Genomic DNA, 21,291 nt, shown 5'->3' with positions numbered 1-21,291 from the left:
AGTCTCTATTAATGATAACGGAATTTCTGTGATGAGCAAGCATATTCTGGCATCTACTACATTACTGCATACATGAGTGTTACTGAAAACCAAAGCTGAGGGTCATCATAAAAGACCAGAAAATACCATTTCACCTTTGGCTAAATGACAACAAGCAAAACATGGAACAGTACATTTTTATATTACCTATTTACTAAATTCATGTCAGAAATATTCATAAGGAGAAAACAATTTTAAAATTAATATAAGAAACTCATTGTTTGGGGTAGAACATAGAGACAAACCAGATCATGTTTCAAAGAAATACAGATGTATGCATGTTTAGCTTTTTATGACTCTCAAGATAAATGTAGCCTAAGACGTGTCCAGCAGATGCCAAAAGTCAAGACTTTAATACTTGCATAGCACTAAACAGACTTCTACTACATTGTCAGGAGAAGGAAAAAAAAAAAAAAAAAAAACAGTGTCAACAAACTTTTAAGAAAATATATTCAAATTAAGAGAAACAGCCTAAAATGTTAAAAAAAAATCTCAGATGTTGTCAAGCAATGGTGAATTTAGACATTAATATATAGCTTTATGTTTTGTAATATAACAAATTTTTAAACATTTTAAGTGAGTATTAAACATCCATGTTTTATAACAGAGATCAATTTCACTAGTTTCTGATTTAATCATAACTAAATTATAAAGTAGTTTTATTTTCTCATATAAAACACCCACAGCACCATCTATAGGCAAAACTTAAATAAGCATGTGTTTAAACAGATTTACACCTATTTTTTAGTAATTCAACACAATGCCTGTATGACTTTACACATAAAAAGACTATTTTCATACAAATACCTAAAAAGCCTTTAATTGTATTTAATCCCAAAACGCAGAAGAGAACAAAATCAAAAAAGAAATAAAAAAATCACTAGAAATGGAGATACCAGGGTGTATAGAAGCAGTATGTTTTCCCAAGCCAGCAAGCTGTATAATTGTAATAAACATACCTCCAGCTGTAATTCTGTATACTTTCTCCTAAGTTCAGTGACTTCTTCTCCAGCCTGCATTTTCTTATATAAATCCAATTCTGTATCAAGCAATTCCTTCTGCATCTGAAAAAGTCATTAATGTTTCAAATAACAATATTCTGAACTTATGTAAAATTTTTAAAAGATATTTTTTCTCATGTCCACTTGTGTCATTCCCCCCCCCCTTTTTTTTTTGGCAAGGGCCAGTAATCCAGTCAAGATTCTCATGTTGTCCTCACAAATGTCAAGGTTAAAGGTACATGTCAATGTGTAAAACATTTCTCTTCTACTACATGCAATATTATTCTAATAAAAAATACCCTAATGTTTATCCTCACTGATTTCCCTAAAAGTCATTGTCTATACCACAGCCAAGGTATGAGTTCTATGAACTGATAATGTAATAAATTCCGGGGGGGGGGGGGGGGGGGGAAGCAAAGAGCTAACATGCAAAATACAGTGTGTCTTTATGTCTTAGGTTTGTGGATAAAACACAAACTAATGATGGTTACATGCAAGGAGTGCTGTTAGGGATGCTCAGGGGGTGAAGTAGGAGAAAAGTCTATGTGTATCATTTTATGTACTTTTGAACCATGCTAATATTATTATTGAAATTTTAAACCAGTAAAAACTACAGCCAAGAAGAACTCAAAACTGATCAAAACTGAAAACAGAAATATACCTAACTTTATGTAATCAACAGTATTTACAAAAAGAACTAGAAGTAAACCAACATCATAGTTTGACCTACTATTTAATGGAATACAATTAGTTTGTAAAGAATATAAATAAAATTTGAATCCAACTTAATTGTTGTTATCAGTACTGCAACAATTTTGGAACTATTCCGAATGTATTGTAGGTCTATTTGAATGAATGTTATGAGACCAAGTTGTCATTATGGAAACTGAATTTTAAAACGGAATAAGCATGTGATTTAGGTTTAAATTAGAAATATAAATGTGTGTTTGGTGTGTGCATACACATACGAAGTAAAAATACTGTACCACCTTTATTTTATTCTGAGTAAATACACCTGAATTTTTCTTATTACAAATTCTTCTGAACAGTGATGCTAGGTTACTTCCTGTCATTGGCCTTTTATGTCACTAACTAGTTACAATACATACTTCAAACTTCTTCACCATACAACCCTTATCACTTTGTCCCAAACTACTTCCCACAGTGATCCCAGTCATTTTCTAATGGCAGATATCACCGCTGTAAGAAGTAGGGGAGTTGCCTGGCAGTGATCCCAGTCATTTTCTAATGGCAGATATCACCGCTGTAAGAAGTAGGAGAGTTGCCTGACAGGAGTGGGGCACACACCTTTGATACCAGAGTTTGGGAGGCCGAGGAGTTCAAGGCCATCCTGGTCTCCAGAGTGAGCTCCAGGACACCAAGGGCTACACAGAGAAATGCTATCTTGAAGAAGAAGAAGAAGAAGGAAAAAAAAAAAACAACAAATAAAAATAAAGGTGAAAAACAAAAACAGGAGAGTTATGAAGAAAAGTACATATCCTAAATTAACAACTTAAAGATAGTGTGAGATGTTCATGGTAAAGCTCTCTTTTTTGAAGATCTGTATGTATTATATACGGGTATTTTGCTTACACATATATCTGTGCACTTAGTGCATTCAGTGTGCCTGTGGGACAAAAAAGAAGGTGTGAGATCCTCCGGAACTAGGTGCAAAGTGAGTGTGTTGAAACTAGGTTCTCTGGAAGAGTAACAAATGCACTACACCACTAGGCCACCTCTCGGGATCCATGCTTGAGAGTATTAACAAGTAGTCCTATGGATAAGAAGACAGAATACCTGAGTCTTTGTTTTTAAACTTTTTGGAAGACAGCGTCCAGGAGATGTAGATTTGACCTCATCTTTCAACTTGGTAATATTTTTCGTCAAAACCTCTAATGTTTTCATTATTTCTGCTTTATCTTCAGACTTCATTGTTTTGTTTTTCTCTAGTTTTGAAATTAGCATCTGGCAAATTTTAAAGAAGAAGTGTAAGAGACAACCAAGCAAATACAGTCAAACAGTTAAAACAAATACTATTCTTGGTCTATTGTTCTCAAGTTATAAAGAGAGAGGAGCATACTTGGTAGCTAGCTGACAGGGATGTAATTACAAGTTTACTTGTTCCGAACTTTACTATTATTTGGCTCTCGTAGAACATAAGCCCTGAACAAGAGAAGTGGGATGGGAGACCACACGGAATTATGTTCTAAGTTAAGACAGCTTCACTTTTTTATATAAAGCATTGTGATTTCAGTTTAACGGAAGTATATTCAAAAATAGGAAAAGGCCATATTTCTAATCTTAATGTAGGTTTTTTTCAGACAGTGTTAATTTGTAGCCTAAGCTGGCCTCAAACTCAGCAACTGACAGCCTCAGCCTCCCCAGGTGCTGAGATTACAGTAATGCACCACTCTGCCAACAAAACATTGTTTCTGTATGTTTGCATTTTTCTACTACCAACATTCATCAAGAACTAACTTCTAATTAAATGTCACAAATTAGAGCAATCTGCCCCAAAAACAGCTAAGAAATACCAGCCACATAAAAGATTTAAAGATTTACTTTATAATTGATATATGTGCCTGTGCCATACACATGCAGACAGATGACCATGGAGGTCAGAAAAGGAGGTCTGAGCTGGACGGTGGTGGCAAACACCTTTAATCCTAGCACTCAGGATGCAGAGGCAGGCAGATCTCTATGAGTTCAAGGCCAGCCTGGTCTACAAAGTGAGTTCCCAGACAGCCAGGACTGTTTCACAAAGAAACCCTGCCTTGAAAAAGACAAAAAAAAAAAAAAAAAAAGTCTGGTACCTTACAGGTAGAATTAACTGCAATTGTGAGACACCTGACATGACTGGGAACCCAAAATTAGGTCCTCTGGAATAGGAGTAGCAAATACTCTTCACCACTGAACTATCTCTCCATGCCTACACATAATATGTTTATCAATGACGTTAAAAAAATAAAAGAGGAAAAATAAAATTAATTCAGTAATTTAGCCTAGAGTACCAAAATGCACATTTCAACAGCAACAAAAAGTTTCTGAGAACAACAAAAAATTCCTGAGATTTTTTTTTTTCCCTCAAACTATATCTTTGAAATCTGGTATGTAACTATCATTTCACTTCAATTTGAACGAGACATATCAGTCAGATATAGCATTTGACTACTCTCTACTGTATAACACAGGAGTAGAGGATCCTAAATTAGTGGAGAGCATATCAATAGTGAGAAAAATATTTCATTTCATTATATTATTCACTGACCAAACTACTGTACAGTAACAGAGCTAAATGAATTTATTTTCAATCATGTTGAGAACCAGTTCCAAATAAATTATTCCCACACTTCATAAGTTTCTTCAACTCCAATATTAATACATAACAATGACACACTAACTTTTCCCCTTTTACCACTACCAATTACAGTAAATCTGCTTCTCACTATGAACTAATTAGATTAAATTCACTAAAAATAAGAACACTGGTAATTCTGCCTATAAGTTTACTATTTTACCTTCTGCGTTTCAATGTGCTTTTCTAAAATTTCTTGCTTCCTTTTTCTTACATCCTGCTGAAGTTTCAGTGCCTCCTAAAAGAATCAAAATATCATTTGCGTGAAATCTAAAGATAAAACAATACAAAAGCAAAGCAGTTTTCACTGAAGAAGCGTTGCAACAAAAGCAATACACTAAGCTGTGTTGGTGCTTATTGCTACACACAGACCAATCCCATCTCTCCATGAGTAAGTCCCTTTACATGCACACATGCACACATGTACAAACACACCCATGGGCGAGGGGGGTCGGGTGGTGGATTCCTATTTACAGATTTGTTATACTATCTGTGCTTACCTGTTTCTTTTTCTGTGCTTCATTATTATCAACTGAAGGGGTAGAAACTAGTAAGGTTTTTTGTGCAGCCTTCAAAGCAGCTGGATTATATACCGTTTTTGTAAGGCCAGTAGATGTAGACAACACCTACCAACACAAATTCAATGTCTTAAAACAGAGGGTAATCATTCATAATTTAAGTCCTGCTTTCTAAGAAACTTAAACTTCAAAGCACCTAAAACTAGCATGTTGAACTAAATGTATTATATAACTACAATTGCATTTCATGACTTGAACAGTATGAGTGAATAAGTGACTTAATAGGTATAACAAAAAAAGCAAAGCGAAACATGTAACCCTGAAAAAGGAAAAGAACACTGCCATTACTATATTTCTCAGAAAATATTTGTGAATATATTATCTATATTGTTTAAAAAAAAAAGCACAAGAGAAAAACTGCATGTCATCCTACAGTGGTATAACCACTGTGATTTGTAGTTCTGAAATAAACGCAGCAATCATTCTCCATTCCTTGAAGGCCACATTTTTCCTGGTTAAAGTGATCTTAACCTCTTAAGCCACGCTCAGATGCAGCACAAACCAAAGCACTAAACATTTTTCTTTTCTGCCCAATACTTACAAATTTTTATTCCTTAAGCCATGATATAAAAATACCACTAGTTAGGTAATATTAACTATTTAATTTAAAAAAAAAAAAAAACTGATGTTGAGGTATTCCTTCCTATCTACACTGTAAGACCCTTGAAATAATTTCTAGTTTCTCTCTTCTTTGTGACTCTTGAGTCTAAGTCTTATCAACCCTGAGTTATGAATGAGAGGTAGGGGAAGGAACCTCAGTGTGCTCATTTATAAAACTGGGAGGGTCATCTTGACAGCATCTAAAACACAAACCCAAAGCTCTCTCTTTGAGCAAACATTATTTTTTCACTTGCCTTATCACCATACTGTCAGTATCTAAAAGAATACAATCACACATGAGAAATAATAAACATTTTCACACTAACTTACAAAAATGATTATCAATTAAAGTGGGATGCACTTTAAAACACTAGGTTTAATTGGGGGACGGGGGAGAGGGGGCGGGGGGACGACGACAGTCCTGAGAGGCTATTTATTTCCTTCACTAAGTTCCATGAAGTAATGGGTTCTTAGAGAAGACAGTATCAACAGACTCTATGAAATCTAAACAAATAACCACACATCATGATTTTTCAGGGGACAACATTCCTTCTTTTTATGCCTTAAGAATTTCTGGGCTAAAACATGATACAAAAAGTAGTAAGAGAATAAGTTGGAAATATTACCCTATTTTTAGCTACTAGGTTAACATCTGATAAAGCATAATAGTGGCATTCTGGAGACCACTTTCTAATCTTGAAATAAGAGGAAAAAAACATGGGTGACTCATTACTATTCTAAGCATCCATGAAATGTCTCAAAATCTAAATGAAATAAAAGCTGTCACTATTCTCGCTCCACAGTCCACACCTGATATTTAAAAGGTAAAAGAAAATGGTATTCTACATGTATCAGAACTTCACGTGTAAACTTCTTCATGACCAAAAAGCCACTTATCACTAATAAACATGAAATAGTAACTATGAAATACTTATATTAATTAGAATACAAAACACAGATTTAGGTCATAGTCTAATTTCAGTGACTACTATGAATACTTCCAGAGAACTTCTTTGATGCTAGTTTACCATGTAACAAATGCTAAACTGGATGAGAATATGAAGGAGAGATAATTTATGAAAACCATAAAACAGTTCCATTGTTTTAAGTATACATTAACTACTTAAGTATACAATTTCTTCATAAGAATTCCCTAACAAATTAAACAACTATGAATAGAAAAATTCTCCAAACTCAATAACTTGGAAATGTGTACATCACAACTATATATGATAAACTGTTACACAGAGCCTCGATCTCAAGGATTCCGACTTAAAATTAAACAATAAAGAAACAATAGCAAAGAGCTTACAGTTAGTTATAACTTCATTTTCAACAATGGTGAAACATGGCCCAAAGGTGCCAAGATGTAAAATTAGAATGTGTCTTGGAAATAATGAACTGTAGGACTACAAATATTGCTTTTTTATTCTAATCTATTTAGTTCCAGAGTTTTAAATACTAGAATAGTTAAAAAAAAAAAAAAAAAAAAAAAACTCCACATTTTTCAAGATTTAAAATTTACCCAGGCCTAGTGGCAAATGCCTGTAAATGCAGCATTTGGAAGCTGGAAGCATTGACAGTATTAAAAGCCAGTCTTAGAACTACATATGAAACTGAATGCAATGCTTCAATCCTCAAAGTCCTGGGTTCGACCTCTAGCACTGTCAATAAATAAATTAATACATTTAAACAAAAACAGTGGAAGAAGCCAACAAATCCAACCAACATACTAAGTTACAATTTCTAAGACTATAAAGCATGGCCTTTGCAGGAATGTTAATTTTCCAATTTTCTTCATGTACTCTAATTTTATACGATGACATAACACTAGCCTAAGTTCTCATGATCTAATTGTACTCACCTATGATCTCAACTGCTTCTAAGTTTATTCTGGATTTTCTACACATATAATAATTGTGTCACCCATACATAAACAGTTTTATTTCCTCCTTTCAAATCTTTATAATGGCTTATTTCATTTTAAACCCAGAAGAAAAAAATGAAAGTGATGAGAGATCTTTGTCTCATTCCTGAACTGGACAGATGGGGGATAGTCACTATGTTTCATCATGAAGTTTAATGTTAGTTCTGGTAGGTGAGGTGCAAACATTCTTCATCAAGGTAGGAAGTCTCTATCTATTCCACTCTGGTGTGAAGTATTTCACCAAACATTTTTCTACCAAGATAGTAGACTACACAAGGTTTTCCTTTTCCCTTACAAAGGGAAACTGACTACAAATGTAGTCAGTTAAACAGTTTTCCTGGTGTTAAATCATCTTGAGTTTCTAGACTTAATCTTTCCTGGCCATGATGTATTTATTACTCAGAAGATGAGTTAAAAGGTCTAGCACGTGCTATGTTTTTATTAATATATCCTATGACCAAGACAAAAGTTACTTCTCTAAATTATTAAGAGATTATAATCCATTTAATCATTTTCCTTTTTTGTTTAGATTTATTTTATATGTATTAGTGTTGTGTCTATACGTTACAAATATGCACCATGTGCATGTCTGGTTTCCAAGGAAGTCAGAAGAGAGCACCAGATCCCCTGGACCTTCTGAAGTTAGCATGGCTGTGAACTGCCACATGAGTTCTGGGAAGCAAACCTGGGTCATCTATAAGAGCAACAAGTGCTCTCAACTGTTCCCACATCTCTATTTCTTGTTCTGGACAACATTCCTACCTATACCTAGCATTAGTATGTATAAAAACGCAAACATTGTCTTGCTAAGGATGGGAGGGAAAGACTCCTATTTACTATTTAGGATTCCTATGAAGTCATCTAAGCATCATTTTTAAAATAAGTAATGCTCAAACTGAAAATATAAAAGAATGCTAACATGTTAAAGTAAGTAGCTCTAGCAGGTATTTAAAGCAGAAAAGAAACTCGGTTTAATTTTAAAAGTATGTGAGGCACTATATAGACAGGAAGATTAGTATGTTCAATGTTTTTGATAAAGTATGTACCTATTCAGTAAAATGTAATGTTTATCTACAATACTATTTCATAGCACATAGATAAGCATTCTGCAACACTGACCAAGTAAGTGGTGAGTTCTGGTGTGATGAAAAGATTTAAAGTTTCATTTAAAAAGTATTCTGATTAGACTTACAGTGGTGGCACACGCCACTCATCCCAGCACTCATGAGGGAGGGGCAGGCAGACCTCTGTGAGCTCGAGGCCAGCCTGGTCTATAAAGCAAGTTCTAGGCTAGCCAGGGATGTTACAAAGAAAAACCCTGTCTCTGAAGAAAAAAAAAAACACATACACACATGTATATACATACATATATAATAGAATTTTTTCTCAAGAATACTAGGTAGTTCTAAAAAACATAAAAAATTTTATCTGCTATGCACAATACATTATATATATGTGTGTGTGTGTGTGTGTGTGTGTGTGTGTGTGTGTGTGTGTGTGTATCTCTTATAAAATGGATAAACTGAACTAATATTTGCACTGGCTGATAATTTGTTTTGAGAACACTTATAACCATGGTTTTTAACTGAGGTTACCATGTTGACATATTTTGGTATTATTTGACAACCTGTAGCCATAATCTTCATAACTTCCTCACCTTAGAGCCATAGTAACCATCCATCATTTACTCTGTCCCATGAGTTCAACTTTTTAATCTTCCATATATGATAAGAGATTTAATTATCTTACAGAGAAACCTTTTAAACATCAAAAAACAAGCTATTTACAGTTCATAATCAATTTTTCTATGAATTATAATTCCCAAAAAAGTACAATCTTTTAAATAAGTCAAGTTAATAAAAAAAATAACCTAAGAAAGTCTTCACAGAGAACAATTTACTAAAAAACAATTAAAATAATAAATAGTGGGAGAGAAAAGCTTTATGTAGTCTACCAATCTTTGGATTTACATCAGCAAAACTGTACAGCAACTCAAAAGTAAAATCAAAAGGCTATTAGCACCTCTGTAACGAGTAGGGTTTTTCTGCCTGCCGCTTGGTCTTGTCCTGCTGCTGCGCCAGCCCCAAATAATACACAGAGACTCTGTATTTGATACAATGCTGTTGGCCCGGTTACTTGTTTCTTATCGGCTAGCTCTGCCTTAATTATTAACCCATTTCTGCTGATCTATGTATTTTCACATGGCCTTCTCTTACCGGGGAGGCGGCTGGCGTCCAGCTCTCTCCTGACTCTCCATCTTGACTCCTCCTTACTACTTCCTATTTCCTCCTTGTCTCCTAGTCCCTCCTATCTTCCTTTCCTATTGGCCAACAGTGCTTTATTATTAACCAGTATGAGAAACATACAGAATGACCTCTCCCATCACACCTCTATTTTAAAATAGAGTCAAGAGAACTTGTTCAATGTCATTTCCAATGGCTAAATGAAAAAAAAAAAAAAAAAAAAAAAAAAAAAAAAAACTGAAATGTAGCTCAATTATTTTCCCAATTTAAAAAATTCCAAATGTAAATGTTAATTTTCATTATAAATGTAGCTCAATTATTTTCCCATTTTAAAAAAAAATCCAAATGTAAATGTTAACTTTCATTATGAAAACAGGATAAAGTCTCAGATTTTTCAAAAATTCATTAAGCTTTTAATCAGTACTCGGGAGACAAAAGCCAGGCAATCTCTGAGTTTGAGGCCAGCCTGGTCTATATAGAGTATGAATTCCGAGAAAGCCAGGACTACACAGAGAAATCGTATCTTGAAAATACTTCCCCCACCCCTCAAAAAAAAAAAAAAAAAAAAAAAAAAAAAAAAAGAAAAAAAAAAGAAAAAAGAAAAAAAGAAAAGAACATATAACAAAATTAGTATCTAAAACTGGTATATTAGACATCAGGAAATTTGACTGGCAGCGTAAATGCAATCAAGGAGAAGTAGCACAAAGAAGCTAGAACTAGACTGAGATAGAACATACACAAGATTAAAAGGGTGAGCTAGGAAAGAAACTGGAAGAGAACAAGACAGAAAACTTGGCTTGGAGGGCACAAAACAACACACAAAAACTCACACAAGGCAGATAACATACACTGCTGGGAGGAGGAGGGAGGTCTATGAACTATGAACTAAACGAAGTAATTGTAACCAATGAATTCAAATTCTCTAAAATAAACAAACATTGTACTGACAGAATGGCAACAAAGTTTAAAGAGAATAATAAGACACACCAGCTAAGTCACTCAAAAGCAGAAAACTGAAGGCAATAGAGAAAAAGTAATACACTATAAATACATGTGCCATGCCTTCAAGGCTTAAGACACTTCTGACAGCTATTTCTAGAGATAAGGACTGGAAATTAAAATTAACTTCTGTATGGAAAATAGTGCATTTTAGGCACTGAGATGCCCAAAAGAAAGGTCTGATGCAGACTGAGTTGCAAATTTCTCAAAATGTCAAAGTTTATTGAGTAAGTCACAAATAAAACAGTACTCTAAAGAACAAATGGATGGATGGCAGGTCAGCTAGATGCCTGATTCACTTTCAACATGAATTTCCCCAGTAATCTTCAAACTAGAAAGAACATGGGCTAGAAACTAGACAAACAAATCTTTTGGGGTTTTGTTACGCTTGGTCTTTAGATCATTCAACTCTATTATTTTATAGTTTCACATATTTCAAACAAAACAATATTATCGGGGAAGGCTTAACATGGAAACAACATACCACACATCTATTTATAAGATCCATAAACAGCCTTAACAATCTTTATTTACCTTCTTATAAATAACTGTCAGCAATAACTTTAAACTGGCCAAAATAAAATAATAATAACCATCCTTTCCATTTAAAACTACTTTTAATTAAATAAAGCAAGACACATAATACCATCACCAGCCTACCAATAAGTAAAAAGATTTAGAAATATTAAATACACTGCCAATTACCATGCAGTTAGGAAACAAAGAGCTAGGGACCAAATTCTGGTAATATTCCTAGCTCATGACCCTTTCTATTACACTACCAGAGTTTTCAAGCTAAAATGCACAATGTCTCTTAAGAAAGTAAACATAAAAGAAAACAAAGAATGAAGCACATAGAAGAGAAGCAAGTACTGAAATGTTGATGTAAAAAAGAAGGCATTCTTTTTCAGCAAATAGGCAGGAGTAAGAGCTACCAATACTATTAAGAAGCAGGAGTTTGGAGCTATGAAAAAAATTAAAAATGAAGATGCCACCTGAAAAACATTTATGAAGCCAAGACAAACACATCATGCTATTCTTACCTTTTCAGTTGCTGAAACAGATGGCTTTGATACAAAACCCAACCTGTCCTTCACAGATAACTTAGTTACATTCTAAAAAGATTAAAACGGACATATTCAGTGTTTCCCCAAACATATATTAAGTCTGTTGGGATTTTGAACATCCTGATTCTACTAATATATACTGAGTTACTGCATAACAATACTAGCCACAGAAACTTGGGCCTTAAAAAAAAAAAATAGGAGAGAGAAACAAGGAGAAAGAAGAGGAAGGGGAAAGGATAAGAAGGAAATATGTATCAAAAATCTAAACAGTCTTTAATTTTAACCACAAAAAACTACAACGTAAAATCTGTCCTCAAGTAGTTGGTTGTTAAAGTCCCTTCCTGGACTTGTACATTAACAAGTAGAGAGTCTGCACATTTTAAAATAGATGTGAACATTCAAAGTATAAGCCTGTTTCATAAGCTTAAAAACAAGGGTCATTCGTTCTGAAAATGTTTATAATTAAATACACTATACTCAGTAATTACTTAGATATAACTTAAAAGTAACAGTTCATCAATTTGCACTCTGAACCTTCATACAGAATCTCATTATCTTACTTTATGCATCAAGAATTATCAAAAACAGTATCTACCCCATTTTTTACAGCAAATCATGAAACACCTAGAGAAAAAGAAAGCTAAATTTCTGAGCATGTAGAAACAAGAAAATGGCTCTCAAGTCCGGAACTGGAAAAGAAATGACATATGGAGAAGAGAACCCCAGTCAGTAATAAGTGATGCAGAGTTCTAAGATTCTCAGTCGAGCACATGAACCTGACGGCTTAAATCTTCCCTTCCCAAATGTTTCCTGTTCACTCTACTGCCTAATTATCGGGAGATAGAACTCTAAGTAAAAAGATAATAGAAAAAAATAAGATTTAGTATACTGAAATTCACTCTCTGGCAAATTTGTTTAAAGTGAAAAAGAGGCCTTTCTCGTAAGTATTAACTAGGAAAAAGAATTTAAGATTAAATTCTCTAGCAGAACACAATGAAGATGATGTTATGTTAAAACTAACTTATAGGTGGAATTCACACACAGGTGCAGAACATACATCATAAACTACAATTCTAGCAACTAGCAACGAAGGAAAATTAATTGACTGAGAACCTATTTGACAGACCTGTTGATAAAACCTTCTATTTACCTGGGGAAGGTCTGAAGTAGCACTCTGGGCTTCTGCTGGTTCAACAGTACCTGAAGGTACAGGACCCAATCGCTCTTTTACCGACTGTTTCACAACAGGTAAAATGGGCTGCTGAACTAATGGCTGTATTACCTCAGAGCAAAAAGAAAAAATAAAGCAACCAAGTTAGTAAAAGAAGATAAAATCCAACCAGGATGATTTTGTACTTACAGTACCCATATAAAGAAAATTTTAAAATGTAGCTTTATAATCAAATTCAACTCTTTCTATTCTTTTCAATGTATATACATTTTCTTTGTCAGAAATAAATTATGAGGACAGAAAATTCATTAAATCCATCACTGCTTGTTTAAACAATCAATCAAAAAAAAAAAAAAAAGAAAGAAAAGAAAAGAAAAACAGACTATTCTATATCTCTTTGGGGAGGGAGGGAGGAGTACAAGAGAAAGAAAAAAGAATTCCTAAGATAACCACTTAGGGTAAACTCAAGAAATATATAGCCATCATTTAATGAGTGATTACTTTCCCAGCAACTGTTCTAGACGCTTTACACATACCATCTTGTATTCTCTAAATTACGATTAACTTCACAAGCTAATGAAAGAATAGCTGGATAAGTTAACTGTCTCAAGACCCTAAAGTAGTAAAACTAAGGTGCCACTTGGTTCAAAAGCCTCTGCTTAAGCTCTACTAAAAGAGCCCAAGACAATCTATGGGGACCCTGGTAATGGAACAGCATTTATACCCCCATGTATGAATGGACACCATGAGCTGAGGGACACTTTCTCAGCCTAGACACACAGACGAGGGCCTAGTCCCTGTCCCAAATGATGTGACAGACTTTGATGATCCTCCAACAGAGGGTCTCACCCTTTCTATGGAGAAGAGGAAAGGGATGGGGGTCAGAGGTGGACATGGGAGAATAGGAGGGAGAGGGAACTGGGATTGATATGTAAGATAAGAAGAGCCTAAGAAACTAAGACCTCACACTAATTTCTCTCTTACCTTTGGTGAAGTGGTTTGTAACTGCTGAGTAGTTCCTTCTCTGTGCCAGTAAACCTTAATAAAGCGGTTATTTAATACTGCTTCTGTACTTGAGATTGCTTTCTTTGCTTCTTCATATGTTGCAAATTGGATAAGGGCACCTTCAGGATCACCATTATAGGCAACCTAAGATTTAACATGTGAGGACAGTTTCTAAAGGAATTCTAAAGGAATACATGGCTTTAGACAGTCAATTTCTCAATTGTGAAATGCTGGTCCTTTCATGTAAGAGCTTATTATCACAGCTCCTTATACCTATGCTAGCTATACAATATGCCAACTTTGTCACTCTCGCAGTTATTTCCCAGTAGCATGGGAAAGTTCTTTACTTTTTACTTATTTACTTGTTTAAGGGAGTAAGAGAAAAGTTTATTTGGGGGCTAGATCTGAGTGGCCATGAAACAAAGACTTAGATTTCAGTGTGGAAGCAGTTCCATGATTTTTTAGTTTTACAGAACAAAGACATGTCAAAGCAAGTCATTAGTCAGCAGTGCTGGTAAGTGGTGTGAATCTTTGAAGAAGAGGCCAGTGGTAGGTTATCAGATCATTTAGAGGAGTTGTCATTACAAGCTGTACTGAATAGTTTTATGTCAACCTGACACAAGTTAAAGTCATCTCAGAGGAAGACATCTCAAAAAATGCCTCCATAGGCTGTGCACAAGCCTGTAGGACTTTATCTTCAAGCAATGACTAATGTGGGAGGCCCAGGCCACTGTGGTGGGATCCTCCATGAGCTAGTGGTCCTGAGTTCTGTAAGAAAGCAGGCTGAGCAGGTTCTGCAAGAAAGCAGGACGGCCAGTAAGCTGTCCTCCTCCATGGCCTCTGCCAACAGTTCCTGCCTATAGTTCCTGCCCTGTCCTGACCTCCTTTGATGATGAACTGTGATATGGAAGCATAAGCTGAAGAAACTGTTTCCTCCCCCAAGTTGCTTTGGTCATGGTGTTTCATCATGGCAACAGTAATCCTAACCAAGGCACAAGCTCTCAGAGATCCCTGAGCTCTCACGAGAGGAGCCTGTGGGAGTGAGTCTGACCACTGAATCCCTCTCTCAAAGACCAAACCAATAGCATCACTTCATTTTATAATATTTCCTTTCTTTATTACTTAACCCTCTCCGGGTATTGCATAATAGTAACAATTTAAATGAATTCTCTAAATTTCTCTACAAGTTTCCTTAAGTATTTAAATAATTACTGACAACAATATCATTCCACACCTCTTACCTGTAAGTTAACCAACGTTCCAAATCGACTAAAATGTTCATTAAGTTTGCTGATGTTATTTAATTCTGCAGGAACTTTCCTAAGTTCAAGTTTAGTATTTTCGTTTCCAAACTGAACCTTCTTCTGGAAACCTGGGCTGTTTGTCCTATTAAAATTTGGTCTGTAAGCAAAAATAAGTTGGTCAATATATCTTTAAATCCCGACTCCAACTACTACAAAGGAATAAATTTTTACAAGTAAAATGGATGTTCTTAATGTAATCAATTTTTCTCCAAAACTGGAAGTACTAGTTGATAAGAAAATTTTAACTTTTCCTTCAGTTTCTAAATTAGTAGTTAGTGTCTTTTATGGAAGTAATTTTTTTATACACTTTTCATTTTCTGTTATTTTTATCCAAGAAGATACTACAGCCTGCATTTAGTCAAATGCACATACAATTCTTTTTCTATTCTACAAAGTTAGCATACTAAAATGTTTTGCATTTTAAGACTTTTGTAACTTCAATTTCTGATATAAAGATGACACCTCAACCTATTACTAGTTTAAGAAGAAATAAAATTATTGGGAACACACATGATACTTTTGGTACATGAAAAAAAAAATCTGTGATCGAATAAAATCACCTCTTCATTTACCTTGAATCACATATTTAATCACAAAACCAGATTTAAAAACTACTCCTTCTGAACTACTAAGTGTGGCCCTAACCTCTCTTCATGGATGCAAACATATGCAAATAATATGTGCTGAAGTCTCCACCCAGAGCTTCTACATCCTTCCTCTTTGGCACTGGGCTGATAACTATCATGTATGTGCACACCTTCTACTCAATATACATCTAACATGTATAAGGAGTTTCTTTTTGAGGTGAAAGAATTAACAGTAAAATTGTGACCTCCATTATCACTCCACTTTTATAAGAAAATAGCTTTGTACTGATAAACCAAACTTACAAATTTCTAGAAAAAGCCGAAATTACAGGCTGAGGACAGTCTACAGATCCTTACAACTTAGTAAATAACCATTTTCACACATTCCAAAAGATTACATGGTAATAATAATACAGCAATACAGCTATATTACATATATACAGCAATAATCAATATATAAAAAAATTTTTCAATATTCTGTCGGCTTACTTATCAAACCATGTCTTCTTTGTAGAAACTCCAGGTTCCCCAGACCCAATGGTTCTTTTCCTTGACTCTGAATCCACCACTATCCTCATACTACTTTTGTTAGGAGGCTTTTCTGTGTCAAAACAAAAGAAAGAAGACATTAATATTTTGTGTTTATTTCAGGTACTTCTATAAAAGTGTTGTGTTCAGGCTTTCTACCAAAATAAATATATTTTATAAGCAAAACAGTAAATATACATTCAAATACAGTAGACCAAGGAAATTTTAATCTACTTCACATAGTTTTACTTCACACTTAGCTCCAAGACTTAATAAAGTTCACATGCCAAATGTGAATCTGTAGGCTACTTCTTTAAAGGCAAAATCCATGCCACTCCTCCAATTTGCCATCACTCTCATCATAAAACCAAAATATAAATATACAAATAAGTCACCTTGAGATTTTAAGTTCATAGTTTTAAATTAAAGACATAATTAATAAGCTCAAACATAACAATCAAACTACCTTGCAAATTAGCAAATTGTGATTATACTGCTTAAATAGCACTATATTAACATAAATGAAGATATATTTTAAAGGAAATAGCCAAGACTGTAGTGCTAGAGAATTATAAACATCTCCTAACCAATATTTTACAAACATTCTGCTAAAGCAATCATAGTACCAGCTTGTCTTACTTTTCATGTAGCCTGCTGTCTTAACTGGGCTTCTATTTCCAGATTTCTCTGGTCATCTATTTAAACACAAAGACTGAGGCTCCAACCTATGTCCCAAAGCCCTGCTGCTTTCTTCCATTTTCTAGCTCTCCGATGATGACACTGGAACACCCCAGCCCATCAACACTTGCTATTACAGCTTACGTGCCTCTATGTTCACATTACTCCGCATTTAAAAAGGGAAATTCGCTAAGTTTCTCCTTTCACTGCTCTATTTTCTCTCTACATATACTGTAGCCGGCACTGCCTCTTCTCCCCACCACGCCCACTCATTTACATATACTGTAGCCGGCACTGCCTCTCCTCCCCACCACGCCCACTCATGCACTAGCTCTCTGAAAATTGGCAACTGCTCGAATTACTACACTTAACTTGTTCATGGAAGAAAATAGAAACAAACCGATACCACTATCTGATAATTAAGAATATGAATACTCTGGGTTTCTTTCAGTATTTATTTATGTACGCATACTTTGCCTGTACACTATGTATATGCCTAGTGCCTGCAGAGAAGGAGGAATCAGATGTGAGTTACAATGTGGATGCTGGTCATCTTCAAGAGCAGTATATGCTTTTAACGTGTAAGCCACCTGCGCAGCCCTACTTCACAGTTTGTAACTGGCCTCCGAGAGACAGTTATTGTTGACTACTTCCCCTCTTAGACAGCACCAGTTTGGGACTCTCAGGGATCCCTTTAGTTTGTAGTTTTGGCTTCACTGTTTTCAGTCCCCATGTAAGCTTGGCTCCCTCATCTCACTCCATTATCTCCCTAAGGTCCTTCTTTTATCTATCTTTCTCAGCATTTCTCAGGCGTTCAGGGGAATATGGGGGAAGGACCTGAAAATTAACAAAAAAGCTGTTTGTCCCTCTGTTAGCCAACCATGCAGAACGCAGAGTGGATCATTCTATCACTCTTTACCTCTACATTTAAGATTCTTAAAGAAGTAATTTCTAGTCAACTGTCTTTATCGGTCTCAGACTTCAAATTTGGGTATTTCTAAAAATCAGATGACTTACAGGCATAATAACTAAACGATTTTCCTACCTATCTATTCTTTTTGTAACAAATGGTATTATCACTTGCTAATTACCAACACAGAAACTGGTATTTGATTTCAACCTTTACATTACTCTTCTAATAACTATAGTAAACCATGTCAATTTTCTGTTTCTCATTTCCCACTGCTGCTACGCTAGACCAGCTCTGTCACATTTTAAAATTCTTCAAATGTCATCACTATCCTGTGAACTCCCACATGCTCTCCTTCCTTTTTGAGACGGAGTTGAGTTTCTCAGCCATGTAAGTTGCAAGCTGTGTATGCTTTAACTGGCCCCTTTCTCAGGCTGACTGACTCATCAGTGTATGGTATCACTATTTGTACGAATGCCATGCCATATTGATCTCAGTGGGAAAAGATGGCATTGGCAGCAGTGGTTTCTGTAGGTAGGAGTGCACTCACATGACCAGCTCTCCAACAGGACTGTCTTAGTCCTGTATCCCATACTTAGCTCACTGGCTCTTTTGGAGAATCTCTGAGCTATCCGATATCCTTTTCCACTTTTACATACTTCTGTTATCTGAAAGCTAAGAAACACAATAAAGTGTTTTTCACCCAGTAAGTGATGTGTTTGCTACACCTCTATTTTCTCTTTCAGATTCACTTTCATTAAGATTTACTTGAAAATAAGTATTAAAAACAAAGAAGTGCCACATGATATGCAATTAGCAAATGTATCCAATAGGCTACACACACCACTTCCCACCAATATTATCAGTTCTATAATATTTTTCTAGTTAAAACTGAGAGCAGATAGTTGCCTTAAGTTATTAAACTCTTCTTCCTGCCTATACCCACCTGTGGGAAACATCTATCCAATTCTCATCCTTAGAAATATAAAAAGAATTTTGAGAGCAAATACATCACTTTTATATTAGAACTCCATAGCATCAAAAGGGTCCAAAATGTTTTGTTTTATGATTACTCCATACCAAGATTTAAAGTATGAAGATTATGCCTGATTATCAAATAATACCCCATGATAAATTAATGTCACGGTTCATGCTACCAGAAATGCATAATAATTAAATAATTCATATTACTATGAGCTTTTTATACAACAGTCACAACCCAGAACAAGAAAACTGAAACCTAAAAAGGGGATTGATAAGAACACATTGGGATGAAAAAAAAGGACTGAAAAGGAAAACATGGCATTCATACAAACAACCCTCAATTTAAATGGGTTCCTAAATCAACTGACAAATTAAAAGCCATGTTAGTAACATAAAATGCATTTTAAACTATCACACAAAATATGCACAATGTTATCTACATAGTACTAAAATAATCATTACACGGTTATGACTATGAGAAAAGGCATTCAAATTTCTAAGTAAGTGTACCTGTATCTCTCAATAAGAGTACTTTATTATGCAACATTATTCACAAAGAGCTGAAATTACCATGATGCCAATGGCTATGTGGTAAAGGATTTAATAGCAAAGGATTTAATCTCTCTTCCTTCCCTCAATCACAACTAGAAATCAATCAGGCACTGAACTGGGTTTAGAAACACTATTACTCAGTATCAGCATGTATCTATATCAATCCAAAGAAGCAAAACAGGAATGAAGTAGGAGTTGCCAGTAAAAGCAGGGAATATTGAAAGAATTTTTAATGAAATACAGGGCTGGACAGATAGCTCAGCGTTGAAAAGTGAGTACTACTCTTGCAGATAACCTGAGCTCAGTACCCACTACCCACATTGGACAGCTCACAACTACCCATAACTCTAGCATGAGAGGAAACAACACCCTCTTCTGGACTGCTTGGGCGCATCTATTCACATATATAACCAGGTACAAAAATACATAATTAAAAATAACTGACCCAAATGAAGAAAGAAAAAAAATTCTGTACACCAATCAGGGTAGGAGAGAAATTCAGAAATTAGTAAACATTACAAACAACTATAATCATAAGGGGCTACTTTTCCATAATAGGCAATGTATATATCTCATACATAGAATCAACTAAAAAAAGAAATCTTTTTTTTCCTGCTACCACTGATGACTAATTATTGAATCACCTTAGGGAGAATTTAACAGTGTAGCGATAGATACACATTAAGGCTCTCAAAGAGGGTAAACATATGAACAGATTCTGTGACATAAATTTGAATTAGAATGTTCTTAATATCCAGCCACAACATGCTTTTCAAATATAGAAGGAAGATACTCAGAATCTGATAGGTTACAATAAACACAAACCCTCAAATTATAAGAAATCCTAAATCCACATAGGTACAGTTAAGTTGGACTTTTATATGCAACTGAAAAGTCTTCATATTTTATTATACTTACAACAGCAAGAAAAAAATTGAAATGCAAATTTCAAATGACATGACTAAAATAAAAAACCTATTTTTACCTCCATAATATTTTGTCTAACAATCTTTCGTCTCCTTTATTATTTATCTGTCACTACACTGTTTCAAACTGAACTGCCACCACAGTGGGAAGCTAGTAAAGAACTCTTGCTGGCCTGACTCAAACTAAACTCTAGTTTTTTTATAATTTAGGTAAAAATGTCTCTCCTAATTTAGAACGTGAATTTACTGCTAGCCCATATTTCCTTATGCTGAAAAAAGTATAAAATTTTAACATGTCAAGTGTACAAAAAAAAAAAAAATGCAATAGAGCACAAGTTTTGGGTAATTAATTTAATTATCCAAACCAGGATAGCCTTCAAGAATTCTATCATACACTCATCAGTGGTTCTCACTCCTAGCGCTGTGACTCTTTAATAGTTCCTCCTATTATGGGGACCCCCAACCATAAAATTATATGGTAACTTCGTAACTAATTTTGCCCGTTATGAATTATGACATAAATACTTCTGGAGATAGAGGTTGTCAAAGGGGTCACAACACACAGGTTGAAGATCTCTTGTTTAAGTGAAGCAGAGAGATTACAAATAAAACAAAATGTAACAAACAAACAAGTTATCTGAAACACATACTTTGGGGGAATTTCATAAAATGGAACTGATAACAGACCAGAGAACCAGGTAAGCAAACCATCAGCTTCCCTTATTATGTTTTCTCCTTTCTCTGTCATTTGTTTGTTTTGCTACAGATCAGTGTAGAGCTTTGTGCATGATAAGCAAGCATCCTGCTACTAAGCTACACCCCATCCTTTTTCCCACT

The 21,291-nt window shown here is 34.8% G+C and overlaps 1 protein-coding gene across 12 annotated transcripts in view; it reads right to left on the bottom strand.

Annotated features, from left to right (window-relative positions):
- Rbm26 (RNA binding motif protein 26) overlaps positions 1–21,291 on the bottom strand; it is a 62,865-nt gene that overhangs the window by 15,537 nt on the left and 26,037 nt on the right. For 5 of the 12 annotated variants that reach the window (XM_051195238.1, XM_051195248.1, XM_051195241.1 and 2 more), the window contains exons 10-18: positions 16,366–16,477; positions 15,227–15,386; positions 13,965–14,129; positions 12,960–13,091; positions 11,786–11,857; positions 4,896–5,021; positions 4,559–4,633; positions 2,838–3,005; positions 999–1,103 (exon numbers count right to left, since the gene is read on the bottom strand). In XM_051195238.1, the coding sequence (XP_051051195.1) occupies positions 999–1,103; positions 2,838–3,005; positions 4,559–4,633; positions 4,896–5,021; positions 11,786–11,857; positions 12,960–13,091; positions 13,965–14,129; positions 15,227–15,386; positions 16,366–16,477 (1,115 nt within the window). The remainder of the gene's footprint in view (positions 1–998; positions 1,104–2,837; positions 3,006–4,558; positions 4,634–4,895; positions 5,022–11,785; positions 11,858–12,959; positions 13,092–13,964; positions 14,130–15,226; positions 15,387–16,365; positions 16,478–21,291) is intronic. The other 7 variants (XM_051195245.1, XM_051195247.1, XM_051195249.1 and 4 more) reach the window with 3 other exon arrangements.

Source organism: Phodopus roborovskii, unplaced genomic scaffold, assembly GCF_943737965.1.
Source record: "Phodopus roborovskii unplaced genomic scaffold, PHOROB, whole genome shotgun sequence".
Classification (NCBI taxonomy): domain Eukaryota; kingdom Metazoa; phylum Chordata; class Mammalia; order Rodentia; family Cricetidae; genus Phodopus; species Phodopus roborovskii.
This window is presented reverse-complemented; position numbering and strand designations above follow the sequence as displayed.